General features: G+C 37.1%; 1 protein-coding gene across 6 annotated transcripts in view; it reads left to right on the top strand.

The window, feature by feature from the left end:
• SEL1L2 (SEL1L2 adaptor subunit of SYVN1 ubiquitin ligase) overlaps positions 1 to 15457 on the top strand; it is a 172514-nt gene that overhangs the window by 80874 nt on the left and 76183 nt on the right. For all 6 annotated transcript variants that reach the window (XM_072634487.1, XM_072634483.1, XM_072634482.1 and 3 more), the window contains one exon: positions 134 to 296. In XM_072634487.1, coding sequence (XP_072490588.1) covers positions 134 to 296 — 163 coding nt within the window. The remainder of the gene's footprint in view (positions 1 to 133; positions 297 to 15457) is intronic.

Genomic DNA, 15457 nt, shown 5'->3' with positions numbered 1-15457 from the left:
TCATTTCCAGACAATCTGTTTTATAAATGTCAATAACAATTGAACTCAAACACTTTGGAACAAATATTGTTCTAGAGCAGATAAAAAATTGACTTTTGAAAATTAAACTTCGAATTTCATGTTCTTGAATCAGAGCCTACCTAATCTTTGCCAAAGCAGCTGATAAGGGAAATTTGAACGCTATGGAGAGTATGGCTGACGCTTTGCTTTTCGGTGATATTCATGCTCAGAACATTTCAGCAGCCGTAGGCCTGTATGAATTTTTGGCAAATGAAGGATCTTCTAAAGCCCAAAATGTAAGTCAACTTTGGGGGAAAATGCTACATACATACATATATATATATAAAAAGAAAGGAAGAGGGAAAAGGGGAGGGAAGAGGGGAGAAGGAAAACAGAGAGGGAGGGGGCAAAGAGGAAGAGGAGAAAGGGAGGGAGGGAGGGAACGGAGAGAGGAAGAGAGAGAAAGAGAGAGAGAGAGAGAGAGAGAGAGAGAGAGAGAAGAGAGAGAGAGAGATCATTTAACAAATATTTACCACATACTTAGAAAAGCAACTGGTCAATAACATAGAACTTTAAGCAATGACTCCTTCAGAGAACTGCATAACTTCCATAGAATCATAAGGTATGTAAATTGTAGGATCATAGAGGAAATGCTCTATCCATAAAAGTTGTTAATCAAAGAACAAAATTCAGGCTCAGAACCCACAATTCTTTATTTCAAATTTTCTGAACATGCTTCTTTTTCTTGCCTGTTTTCAAGGAATCTGGAACTATACAACATCCCCTAATTTAGTTATACTTCATTTCTAGCTAAAATTTCATAGACTGAACACAGAAACAAAAAAGGGAATCTAGTTGCTACAGGAATATATTGACAGATCATTTAAAATAAAAAAATCTCTTTAGAAACTAAACGTAAAATAACATTGAACTATCATAATAGAATATTGGGATCAAATAAATCTATGTCTTCTACATCTGGAAACCTGAGGACTGTGTTAGGATTATGGAGGATGTCAAATGTTTTGATCACTTCTTCTAATGAAAAGGACACAAAATGACATTATATGATTCTCTTCCAAACTAGTACACCTTTTCTTTCTACTAAAAGATGACAGTGAGACAAGAGATTTGACATATTTGAACTTTAGTAAAGTATGGAGTACCCTAAAAATGACTATCCCCCAAGAAGAAACTCTCAACTGATATGAAACATAAAATCCATGTTTAGAGTATCGTGTCATTGATGACAAAGAGATATCTTGAGACCTCATATGTGGCTTAACTTTGTTCTGTAGCAATAGGGTGGGCCCAGTAAACAGAACTGTTACTAGGAATTTTTGTATCCAGGCCAAATAAATATAAACATAAACCATGTTCAGGTAGATGCCCTGTACTGAGGGGAGTGAAGAACTCAACATAGCCCACTATCTGGTAGCTTCCTATACAAATTCTGCTTACTAACTAAAAGAGAATCTGTTGTTTCTATGCTACTGAAGGTCTGTAACTGTTGTCAATGGCCTCTGAAACTGGTGTCTAAGTCAAATCTGTAGTTGTCCACCTCAATTATTGCTCTGCCCATAAGACCATCTAGCTGCCTCTAAGTGAATGTAATGATCACAAATCCATTGCCTCTGTTTAAAAACCTCAAAATATATATCCCTGTTGATTCCACAGAAATAGCATTTTCTTTGTATATAAAGCACAGCATTAGTATTGCTAATATATACAAAAACTGAGTTCTAGTTCATAGACATTGAATAACTACAATGGAAAAAAAGATACTACTATACAGGTGACCCATCAAGCAGTATTAGCTATTCACCCTCATGCTCTACTACAAATTAGAAAGATAATAAGGGAGGAAAGCTTACCATAATGGGAAGAGTGAACACTTAAAATGCCTATACCCTGAACTAAGAGAACTATAGCCCTAAAAAATAAATATCTGCTATTGTCTGGTCACATAAGTCCTTGATATTCATCATAAGACACCATCTTTTCTTAACTACATCTTCTATTTAATGATAATATCACTGTTGGGATATCATTACCTATTTCACAGGGTTGTTGTTGAGAAAGTATGTGCCTGTTTTTATTTGAAAATGCCATAGAGATAGGAACGTGAGAAGTCTGTGACCTGAAAGCATTTCACATTGAACAACATGCTAACGGTGGGATAAGTTCCTGTATGCACAAGTTCCCTTTACCCAGAAACAAGCAGCTCCATAAACAGTTAGTGGGTCAAAAAACATTTAAGCATCTACTATGTGTCAGGCACTTTGCTAAGGGATTGGTATACCGCTTCTCCAGTCTGACACTACCACCACCCTGGTGCTGGCCCTCCTCACCTCCTGTCTGAACTATTGGAATAGGCTGCTGCTTGGTCTCCCTGCCACAAGTGTCTTGCTAATCCGGCTCATCCTCCACTCTGGTGCTTAAACAATTTACTAAAGCACAAATCTAACTTTGTGAGCCTCTGTTCAATAAACTCTAATGGCCTCCTCTCACTTCCAGGATCAAATATAAAATCTTCTGTCTGGATTTCAAAGCCTTTCATTATCTGACCCACTCCCACCTTTCCACTCTTCTGCCATCCAATGGCACTGGCCACCTGACTGTTGCTCACATAAGACACTCTCTCTCCTGACTATTTTCCCTAGCTGTCTTTATCTCCTGGCATTATCTCTCTCTTCATCTCTGTCTCCTGGTTTCTTTGACTTCCTTCAACTGCCAGCTAAAATTCCATCTTCTTCAAGAAGTCTTACCTAGTTTCCCTGAATTCTAGTGCCTTCCTTCTGTTGATTATCTCCAATTTATTCTGCGTATAGTTCATACATAGTTGATCTCATGTTGTCTCCCTCCTTAAACTCTAAGCTACTTGAGAGAAGGGACTGTCTTTTGCCATTTTTTGCAGCCCTGGCACTTAGAACAGTGCCTGGCACATAGTAGATACTCAACAAAAGTTTACTAACTAAATTGGCTTCTTTATTCTTTGTAACTTCTACTTATTGTTCGTAGGACTTAGAGTGCATCCATCCCTCCCAGCTTTGTGTCATGTATAAATTTGATAAACATACCATCTGTGACTTTATCACTTTGATAAATAGCATGGGACCAAGTGAGATTAGTTGATATTTAAAGAATCCAAACTTTCTAGATAAGAGAAATAATAATAAAGTAACTTTCAGGATAAATGGTACATGTTTAGAAAACTTCATATGAGAATTAACAAGGATTAATAGGATGTGTAGTAGGAAAATGATTTTCTCCCTAAGGGTAACCAATTACTTTGTCATTTCTGTGATTCTTTATTCAGAAAATAGAAATTCAAGATTAGCAAAACTCACCCTCTCTTTGCCATTTATTACCTATTTTTGGACCAAAACTCCTCTGCATTAGCCTATAAAACAAGAAGTTAGCTTGAGAAATCTATACTTAGTTCTTACTTAGTCAACAACTAGAGAAAGAACTGGACAATTACTGTTGTTTCATCCTTAAAAATTAATCTGCTGTGATTTTAAAAGTAAATGTTTTATTAGAAACTTAATGTTAGATATCAAAGCAAACAACTAAATTTGCATATGCATTTAAGTTAATTTGAAAAAATAAGGAATACTAGAACTAGTTTGGTCACTGCTCTTAAGTGCTCATCAGGGTATGTTTTTTCATTCTCCTTTGCTTTTCTTCCTATCAGTATATGTCAAGTGCAAGTCATGTCAGCATTTCTCCAATGGCATGGTCTTTTTCAGCAACAAAGGACAACTCCAACAACAATCAATATATGTGCATCCGTTCACAGGATCACAGATTCATATGATGGAACTAGCAGTGACCTCAGAGACTAGTTAATCGAAGCTCTCTCAGTGACAGATTCGGAAACTGATGTTCAGACATTCTAATTTGTCCACGGTCACACAGGTCATACTCATGAGAAGTCCTTATTTGAACACAGGTCCTATGGTCTCAGAGCCAGGGCTTTTATCATGGTGCTATTTTTCTAACTTATGGTGGCTTTTTAAAAAATTTTACCTTCTTTCATAAATGTCTTTTCAGATTTCTTTGTATTTCTTACACTTTCATTCTTTTTGTGGCACAGTGGATAGAGTGCTAGAGTCAGGAAGAACTAAGTACAAATCTGACCTCAGACCATACTAGCTGGATGACCCTAGGCAAATCACTTTAATCTCTATCTCAGTTTCCTCTTCTGTAAAATGGGGATAATAATAGCACCAACCTCCCAGGGTTGTTGTGAGGATTAGATGAGATAATATTTATCAAGCACAGTGCCTGGAACATAGTAAGCACTACATAAATACAAGCTACTATTGTCATTATTGCATCTTTGTATTCTCTTACATTAATTCACCACAATTTATTTAACAATTCCCCTATTATTCAACTAATAATGGTTGCTTCCAGTTTTTATGATTATACATGTAAAGCTGTTATGAAAATCATTAAACAGTTCTTTTTTTAAATGATGTTTTTAGGGTATATTCCAACAATAGAATTACCAGACCAAAGAATATGATAATTTTTATGAGACATTCTACAGGCATGAATTTCCAACAACAAAATTGAGTTTCCATTGCTTTTAATTATTTTTGCCAATATCAAAACTTCATTTAGATAAAGATCCTTTGCTACTTAGCTCAGAATAAATTTCCTGATAAATTCCAAGGGAATTAGCCCAAAGGGGCCTTAGGTTGGGATCTAGCAAAGAATGAATAGTCTCGGATTACAAGAGCGCTAAATAATTTGAGGGGGAATCATCAAAGGATACAAGAATCAAGTATGCATGAGGAAATGTCAGAACCAATAGTACTTGTAGTGAGACAGTCTCCATTTTCCTCTCTATATCCCTTGTAGAGAGAGGCTTATTCTGTACCTGTTAGGAGAAGCCTGTTGGAATGGTGAAGGTAAATTCAGTCAGGTTAAGGCAATGACTTACCTCCTCCTTTCCTTGCTATTGTTTTCATCCCTAAATGTTTGATGCTATTATAAATCTGGTTGTTGCTTGGGCAGTTGTGAAAACAGAGTCTATTATATGACTTGAATCTAATTTCTGGGTTTTCCCTCCTCATCCACTATTTATAACCCTGTTTTTCGGAACTTTACTTCCCCTTCTCTACCCCTCTACACACATACCATCAGTTTTGTTTTCCTGCTAAATTCTTACTATGTTCATCACTTTGAATGAAGTGCATCTTCATTCTAGTTATAAGGTCAGCAATTAGTGCTTAGTGTGGGGTGGGGAGTGTCATGGCAAAGCCTGATCAAAGTCCACTACATGAAGGGAATTTGAAGTTAGACTAAAATGCTTCCATTCTAAACATTCCTACTACATACAAGCACTATATTTGCTTAGCTATTAATTAACTTTTGTTGAATTAAATTGTGAAAATACTTCACAATAAATAGAAAAATAAGGTACATATTTCAAAGTCATCTTACTACACACTAACTGCAGAATAGTTCAGTTTCAATAGCAAAGATTCAACGTGCTTTTAATTTACTTCAGAATTTAGTTATAAAAGTGTTTGGGGGCAATATAGTGTTAGTACAACGTCAATGCTGGAAAACTAGCTTTTAGAATAAATTTGATAATTCTAGGATTACCTCTGTAGAATATCTCCTTCCACACAAATGATGTTAATCCTCTTTATATTAAACGTAGAGGATTGGAGGGTTTTTTTTTTTATTCTGAGTCTTTCATTAGGGGTGATTCACAGTTCTAGCTATTATGTAATTTGAGATCCAGATAACGATCACAGATGGATTTCAAGCATTGTACAATAATTAAAGGAAAATTACTTAATCTATTCTTCAGGCTTCAATAATTTCTTAAATTTGGAAAGTAAAAGGAGGAATATTTTATTTTTAAATTTACATAATGAAGCCTGAATGCATTTACTTTAAATATCGTATCGCAAATTTAGCCCCAGCTTAACCCTTTGAATTCAAATCTCAATTACTACCATACTTCCTTGAGAATCAAAGGATAATGTCCAGGGTCCAAAATCAAGCCATATAAGCAAACCTAATTTGCAAAATAATGACCTTTTAAAATGATTGAAGGTGCCACCTTCCACGTCATTTTAAGGTGATTCTTCTTTCTATTAGCATTGCTTTTCTTTCTTAGATTAAGCTTTAATCATTCCAGTCCATCTCATTTCATCTCATTCTTATCTCCTTCAAGCACCAGGTACTAAAAATTGATTAGCATAAAGCTGTTCATTGGGAATGCCCAAATGTAATGAAAAGAAAAGAACTGAATGCAATCAGCAAGCTCATTGAATGGCAATTTATATAATCTCTCTGCTCCCTCTGCACATCTGACACATGCCTTGAGTGATTTCCAAGCATCATATGTACTCCATAAAAGCACTAATTCAATGTCACCTTTTGTTACCTTCTGTAGAGGAGGAAGTCGGCCTTAGGAATCTGACAGGTCATTTGGTTAGAGCATTGTATTGATGCCACCAAGATCATGGGTTCAGCTCAATTCAACAAAAACATATTAAGTACCTACCCCATAAACAAGATGCTGGGCATACAAAAACAAAAATGAAACAGTCTCTGTCCATAAGGAACTTATATTCTATGCAGAATAACCCCCAAATGAGTAAATATAAAGTATATACACATGTAACAAGTCACCTTGACCCCCACTTTCTGGAAGCCAGGTATTTTACATTTTCCTCCACCCCTAGGGTTCTCTGATATTTTTAAAGGAATTGGGGATGTCTAGACTCTCTATCAATGGCTCCAGAACTCATTGAAGGTGTTCTCTCAGTTGGAAGGGATGGTCCCTGTATCCCCAGTTATGTTAGCCAGAAATAGTCAAATTAACTTTTACAGAGAAATATTTACTTTAGAAGACATAATCATAAATATACAAACTTACCCCCCAAATACATAGAAGGCATAATCCCCCTCCTCCCTCTGGGGAGTAGAAGGGAATTAAGTTGATAGTTTAGCTGTTCCCAAAGAGCACAGAACCATTTCCAAGTCTAAAATTCACCTTGAGCTAGAGTTTTAGGCACCTTGACTTCTCAGGGCTTCCATGATGGGCTGAGGGACTACACCATCCCGCTTGCTATCTTGACTCCAAGATTGTCATGACTTGAGCTCTTAGGTCCCATGAGAATCACCTAGGACACCTGAAACTGACAAAGAGAAACAGCACAAAACTGAAACCACCAAGCCCATTCTGGGGTGCAGGGCAAAGGAGGGAGCAGAGAAAAGATGTCCTTCCAGTCTCACCAGTCCAGTTCTTGGTGTCTTCACTGTTGGTAAACTGGGGTCTTTACCCTCTGTAAGAAACAGATAAAAGCGGCCAAAAAGAGAGAAGAGCAAAAAGAGAGCAATTGCCTCAGTCTCACCAGTTTTAATAAAGCAGACAGCCAATTAAAAGAGGCTACCCCCATCCACATGGTAGGGGATAAAGAAGCCTCCAAAGTCTGGACATGCTCCAAAGGTCCCTCAAGGGTGCCCACATGTAAGGCAAACTGGGTGTGCTCAGACAAACCTGGGTTACACAAAATAATTCCACTATATATATATTGTCATTTTTCATTACTAGAATATAAGCTCCTTGAGGTCAAGGATTGTCTGTCTTTTGTATTTGTATCCTCAGACCTCAGTACAGTGTTTAAAGGCATATAGTAAGCACTTAATAAATATTTTTTGTTGTTCATTTGTTCCAAGAGAGAGAATTCCACTAAGTAGGGGAAGAGGCTACTCTTTGATATAGGAGATTGTATGTAAGCTGCATTTTGAAGGCAGCTAGGGATCCTAAAAGGTGGAAGTGTGAAGGAAGGGCATTTTAGACATGGCTCAGCATGTGAAGGCGTGAAGATAGGAGACAAAATTCATGTATGGGGAATCAACTAGCAGGTTAGTTTAAAGGATTTCAACACAGGACTAGCTAGTCGATTTTTCAGAGAGAATAAAACTCTCTAGAGAGAGGAGACTATTTGAAAGATGCAAGGGAATGATTATGAGAAGGATGGAGTGAGCAAGTGTAGATTGCTCAGCACAAACTGAGATCAATTTCTTCATGTCACTGAAAAATGCATGAAATACTGACAAGTGGGTCAATAACATCATCTTCTTACACAGAGGAAGCACATTCACTTATTGCCAAAGTCTAAAAATGGCCAAACCAAATCTTAATGTGAGAGGAGTCAAAAGTTGCTGAGAGTGCAAGAGGAATAAACATCTGACAGTTGTTAGAAAGCTCTGACCAACAAAAGTGCAGCCAACCGAATATATCTAAGAGCAGATGGCAAAATGTCAGGATCCCAAACTGTTTTTGAAAGGTCTTCATAGTCAACTTTCTTGAAAAGGGAAGTTGGAGGGGAGGATTAGGGAGTTGGAGGAGGAAGAAAAGGAGGACCATTTCCATTTTTTTTCACCTTCTATCCACATTCCATTTCCATCCTCAAATGTCCTCAGGATGACTTTTCTTAGCTGGATCTGTCTTCAAACTTTCTTTAAATTCATTTTCTTTTTTTCACCACTATTTTTTTTACTGTTTAATGAAGTTATTCTTTTCATAATCTTCCATCTTTCTCAATTAGACTTTACAGTATGCATTTTGAAATACTGTCTTCTTTGGCTACCCCATCTTTGGCAAAGAAATCAAATGTTTGATGACTAAGGGAGATTTGAGGCTCTTTTTATATTTATATAGAAATCAGTTAATTATTTCACAAAAACACTATAATTGGTATCATTATCCATCTTCCATCTATTTCTCATGGAGGAAGGGGACATCATTATTGTCAGGCTGAAGTTGTTTTAATGGTACACCATGTCTTTTTTTTCTCATGCTTATTCTTTATTCTAAAGTAATTTTGTATTTAATCTCGTCTTTGCTCTAGAAAGTTGATGGTGGTCTGGCTTTAAGGGAATTCAGCTAATTCAGCAATGATTTCCACATGAGTAGCAAGTTACTTACTACCTGTTTCATATAACTGATTTGATTTTTGGTCACATTATTTGGATCTCTCTTAGTCTAGTGTCTTGCAATTATTTTTTCTTGAAGAAAATACTTGTGCTATATAGCCATGAGAGGTCTGTGTAATCTACAATTCTTTGGCCTCTTGTTCCTTATTACTGAACGATATTATCTTTTTAATTTTGACCATTTTATTTTATTTTTATTGATATCTTTTATTTTTATAACACCCAAAATATCCCTCTCTCATCCGCCACACAGAGAGCCTTGCCTTATGACAAAAAGTAAAAAAGAAAGAAAAAAAGTTCAAAAATTAAGCAGTACATTAGTCTAGTCTGACAGTATTTCCTGTGCTCTACCTCCATAGTGTCTTATTTCTGAAAAGGAGAAAGATACATTCTCATCTTTTGTCTTTAGGGTTTATTGTAAATAATTTAAATACAGATTAAATTTTTCCAAGCCATATTTTCAAACATACTTCACTGTTCTCCCCTATACCCACCTTTGCATTGAAGTCAGTGAATATCAAAGTACATATTGGTTTGGTTTAGAAGGTCTTTTCAGTTCTTTGTGGACTTTCTCTACTTCTTTTCTCTGTAAGAGATGGCACTATTATTCAATTTTTCCATTTTGGTCTTGTCTTAAGACAATTTGTGCGGGAGCTCCTTCCACTTATGCAAATTGGTAACTCATAATTTATAGTCTTAGAGAGTTGCTGGGCAGCACTGAATAGTCATAATGATGATGATAATTTGCATTTATATAGTGTTTTTAGGTTTGCAAAATGCTTTACAAATTTTCTCACTTTATTCTCAAAACAACTGTTCTTACTGTGCTAGTAACAATGATATGTACTCTTATCATTTCACATTTTACAAAAGAGGAAACTGAAGTGACTTGTCCAGGGTCACACAGCTAACAAGTATCTGAGACTGGATTGGAATTTAGGACTTCCTGACTCCAGGTCCAGCATTCAGAATACCATATTTCTACATTGCCACATTCCCCATCAATCAACATTTGAGGGTAAGAATAGGAAAAGAATCATCATAGCCCACTTACACTATCAGGTCTATCAGACTTTCTGTTCTTGAACTTGAGCTATTTCTCACTCAGGTCTACCTCACTCCTCTCTGTTCTCTAGTCATTCTAGCCCTTTGGTCACAATAACATATCCCCTTATTAATACCTAGATGAATATACTACAATCATTACCAGCTTCCCCACCCCCCCAAAAAAAATTTGCTGGGACTCTAAATGAACAAGCCTGTAAGAAAAAAATCAGTGGATGATTTGGAAAAATTTGAAGCAATTTATTTTAAATTACCTTGGGAATCAAAGAAGAAAAAAATGTACTTTTTACAGGTCACAATGATTAACTTCCCAATAGTTGGTAAAATTAAAGCCTCAACTAAATCTTAAACATGTACCACAAAAGACATATTACTGAATTCAAACCATTGAAAAAAAATGATGAATAGTAGAAGATATGGGAGACATTTTATAATAAGCTCAACAAAAGACAAATGCATGTTTGAATTTGTTGAGACTTAGATTTTTACTTACATCACACTCCGTTTTAGCTTCATGTTTGAAAAATTTTTCCAATTTGTCATATTTAGACAAGTCTGTAGATATATATAGCTCCTCCTAGGTACTCCCTTTTCTCCAGGTTTTCATGACACCACCCTCTCCTTGCTCTCTTACCTACTTCATTGAACATTCTTAGTCCCTTTTGTTCTCTCTTGGAGACTTTCTATGGGTTTACCTGAAATCTCTATGTACATGATTCCCACATCTTTATGTCTAACACTTATCTCTCTCTCCTGAGCACCAGTTATGTCACCAACAGCATATTGGACATTTCAAATAGAGTGTCCTGGAGGCATCTCAAATGTAACATGCTTAACATGTCCAAAATAGAACCCATTACGGTCTCCTCAAACCCTTCTGTTCCTCTACACTTCTCTTTCACATAGATCGTCCTCCATTCCTCATGCTGCCTTACCTCACATATGACCAAATCCTGTTATTTCTATCTCCACAATTTATTTCGCTTTCTTCTAACCCTAATGCCTTCTATTCAAATAGCTGCCATCTTTGATCAGACCCTCCCATCTTCTCACCTGGACTACCACAAGAGCCTCCTAAGTGGTCTTCCTATCTCAAGTGTCTTCCTACTCTAGCCTACCCTCCACACAGATGCCAAAATGGTTTTCCTAAAGCCTTAGGCATGATCATGTCATGCCATGCTCACACACATATCCCAAATAAAATACAGTGGATTCTTGTATCTTCTAGGATCAAATAAACACTTCTATTTGATTTTTAAATCCCTTTATGGTGTTTTCAACCTTATCACATAGTATTTCCCTTCCTATACTATACAGTCCAGTCAAATGGTATATTACTGATCCTTACCCACTATATTTCATTCCTACATTTCTAATGCAATCTTGGGCTACAGTAGGAGAGGCAGAGTTTCCAGGAAAAGGAAAATGATAACCATGCTATATTTTGCCCTTGTCAGGTCTTATCTGAAGTGTTGTGTTCAATTCTGGGAACCATCATTTGAGAAGGATCTTGATAAGCTGGAGAGTTCTCAGAGGAGGGTAGCTAGGATGGTGAAAAGCTCTGAGTCCATGTTATATCAGGGTTGGTTGAAGCAACCAGATATATTTAGCTTGGAGAAGAAAAGACACAAGGAGAACATGATAGCTGTCTTCAAGTATTTGAAGGGCTGTCATTTGGACAAGAGATTAGATGTGATCTTTTACTCCAGTGGGCAGAACTGGAAGGAAGTAATGGGTGGAAATTTCAATAAGGTGACTTTAGGCTTGGTGTTTAGGAAAACTTCCAAATGATTGAAGTCGTCCAAAAGTATAGTGGACCTCCTTGAGAAGTTATGGGTTCCAGCTTCTTAGAGACAGCTTCATGGAAACTTGAAGTCCATTTATTGGGTATGTTACAGTGGCCTTTCTTCTTATGTATGGGTTGGATAAGATGGCTGATCCCTTCCAACTCTTAAATTCTGTGATTATGTGATTCCTATCTCTTTCTCTTTGCACAGATTGTCCCCCATGCTTGGGATGCATTCCTTCCTCACCTCTACCTCTTACCATACTTTTTTTTCCTTCAAAATTCAGTTAAAGATTCACCTTCTAATATATATACATATGCATTTTCTCCCCCAATAAATGGAAGCACCTTAAAGGCAGAAGCTGTTTTGTTTTTGTTTTGGCAACCTCAGCAAATAATAAATGCTTATCAATGATTGACTGAGTAGATCTGTCTCTTCTCTCACTGTATTCTGAGTCACCTGAAGTTGTGATTCTTCTGAGATCATGGTGTTCCATAATTTCCATTTACTTAGCATTTCTAGAAGAATGTTAAGATTAGAAAGATGGGATTGTGTAGCAACGCATCACTCTAAATGACTGAAAACATGGCAGACTTTTACAAATTTGATCCAACTTAATCACTTCCTTGTCAATTCTGAGCCACCTCATTTTATTCTGTGGTGTCTATTCAAGATATAAAAAGGACTAAAGTACGTAGTGAATGACCTGCCTGTTCATCTATAATACACTTTAATCTAGGTAATGTGTCCTTCTTCATCCACTTATTTTATATAGTGTGGATGGATGGACTGGTGTCTTTATTAACTGAATTGAGGAAGTCCTGAAATCTTCTAGGGCTCAATGTAATAAGGAAATGCCATCCATAAATAAGAATATCTAAAGAAGCTTTCCTTCAAAAGGAAATATCTTTTCTATTTAGACCATTATAGTAATAATAATGTGTGTTCATCCTTTGTTGCCAAAGAAGACCATGCCATCAGAGAAGTAATGACATGACTGGCACTTGACTTTGTTTTGAGTGAAGGAGGGCTGTGCAGGTCACCAGCCTCACTTCTCCTCCACAGCCATCTGAATCCAGTGACCAGATATTCATCAAGATGACTGGAGAAGTCCCAGGATGAGGCAATTAGGGTTAAGGGACTTGCCCAAGGTCACATAGCAAGTGAGTGTCAAGTGTCTGAGGTGAGATTTGAACTCAGGTCCTCCTGACTTCTGCACTGGTGCTCTATCCACTACACCACCTAGCTGCCCCCAGTAATAATAATACTACCACTAAGAATCCATATTTATATAATGCTTTAAAATTCATAAATCACTTTGCCCTCAACAACTCTATGAGGAAGATAGTGTAAAGATTATTATCCCTGCTTTACAGATCAATTATTCAACACACATTTATTAAACACCTACTCTGTGCTAGGGACTGTGCTAGGTAGTGGAAACAAAAGTACAAAGAATTGAAAAGGCATTAACATTTGGGGAATCAGGAAAAGTTTTTGTAGTGTTTCCTGAGTTATGTCTTGAGTGATTCTGAGAGGCACAGGTAAAGAGAGAGTACATTCCTGCCATGGGGAATGTCCAATACAAAGACATAAGGATGAGTAAATGCATTGTCATAGGCTAAGGACAGAAATAAGACCAGTTTGGTAGGACTGCAGAAAAGAGGAGAGAGAAATTGATGAGGAAACTGAAGACATGAAGTGGTTCAACCCTGGCCATAAATATGCATATGCTTAAGTCAAGATTCAGACATAAGTCTCCTGCATTCTGTTATCCCAGGCCAACTCTCCATTAGTTGAATATCTCTTTTTTTTTTCTTATTTGATGTTGACATACAATAGATCAGTTCTTTTTTTTAAAGTTTTCATCTCTGTGACTCTATCTGTCATGAAAACTTTTACAAGCTTAACATAAGTTTGGAAAAGTGTTTGAGGAGAACTTTTGTAGCAGCAAACTCCCTGACATATCCAGGATCACCTGCTAGCACATTTTCTTAGATCTGCTTTTCTAAAAGCAACTTTTGAGGGGTCAACAATCTTCTTTAATCACGTATACCAACAGAGAAAATACAAGTAGAGAAATAAAGACCAACAACTGTCTGACCATAAGCAGTACATACATCACAGATCAACAGATAGATCCAACTGTCTGACCATTACATATATGCATAGTTACCAGAGAGAGAAGCACCAACTTCTGGATTTTCAAAGCTGGGGGGCTCCTTAGCAACTACCCAGAGTCTCATCTGGTGCATGAACCTTCTTCCAAAGAGTAAGCCCCCAAAGAAAAAGCTTACCTCAGAGTATACATACACTTTTCAGAGACAGAGGGCAAGACCCTTATAAACCAGTGCCTTATTAGCAATTAACAAAATGTGTGGGTCTTCAGAACAAACCTCCCCTAATCAAACTCCCCTTAATGGGCTTCACCTGAAGTCTATTAATGGACAGGGAAGATCTTTAACTCAAACTACAACTTTTAAGACTGAATTTTGCTTTGCCAAATCAATCTTTTTCATCAATAAACAATAAGCATAATAGGACTTATTCTGTATACCTTTAGTAAATTATATGACTGGAAGTGTGGCCTGTTGTAGAAAATGTCACCTACTCTATCTTCTTGAGTTTCATTGTTACTTCCTTATGTAATACACATTGATGGTAAAGTACAAATGTGATGGTTCAACTATGATTGCAAATGAGAACAAATTATAAAAATACTGGCAGATCTGTTCCATTTCTTGTCTATTTATAGTCTTCCAAATTTCACCTTTAAATAAATGCCTTCACAAATTGTCTCACATAAAAAAGGCAAGAAAAGCTTTTTCAATGGGGAGGAATGGGGGAGGTAAGAGGGAAAAAGTGAAGCTTACTCTCATCACATTTGGCTTAAGGAGGGAATAACATGCACACTCACTTTGGTATGAAAATCTGTCTTACACTACAGGAAAGTAGGGGAGAAGGAGATAAGTAGGGAATGGGGGGACGATAGAAGGGAGGGCAAATAGAAGGAGGGGTAATTAGAAGTGAACACTTGAGGAGGGACAGGGTCAAAAGAGAGAATAGAATGAATGGGGGCAGGATAGGATGGAGGGAAATATATAGTTAGTCTTTCACAATTAGACTGTTATGGAAGGGTTGCATAACTATAGATGTATAACCTATATCAAATTGTTTGCCTTCTGAGTGGGGACGGGTGAGAAGGGAGGAAATGAGAATAGTGAGAACTCAAAATTTTTAAAATGAATATTAACAGTTGTTTGTACATGCAACTGGGAAATAAGATATACAGGAAATTGGGATATAGAAATCTATCTGTTGGGACTGGAAGCTCAATTCCGTGTGGACAGTCTCGGGCAGGTAAAAGTGGGACTGCTAAATCTTAGAGTCTTACGAGGCCCTCCATGAACAGCAGGGGTTCGAGAAGGTCAGACTGAGCTAGCTCGGCTAGCTCGGGTATTTCCGCCTCTCCCCCGGAGATACCTGATGGGTGGAGTCTCCCTGCCCTCGAGGTCGTCCCAGATTGGAGCACACTAGTTACCTAACAGCACGGTATTGAGATGCAAACTGTGTGGCTGAAGATTAAGTAGGATTGAGGAAGCCAGAAAGCTCTCTTAGTAAGTGTGGAG

Source organism: Notamacropus eugenii, chromosome 1, assembly GCF_028372415.1.
Source record: "Notamacropus eugenii isolate mMacEug1 chromosome 1, mMacEug1.pri_v2, whole genome shotgun sequence".
In the NCBI taxonomy this organism is placed as follows: domain Eukaryota; kingdom Metazoa; phylum Chordata; class Mammalia; order Diprotodontia; family Macropodidae; genus Notamacropus; species Notamacropus eugenii.
Note: the sequence above shows the minus strand (reverse complement) of the source record. Positions and strands in the feature narration are given on the sequence as shown.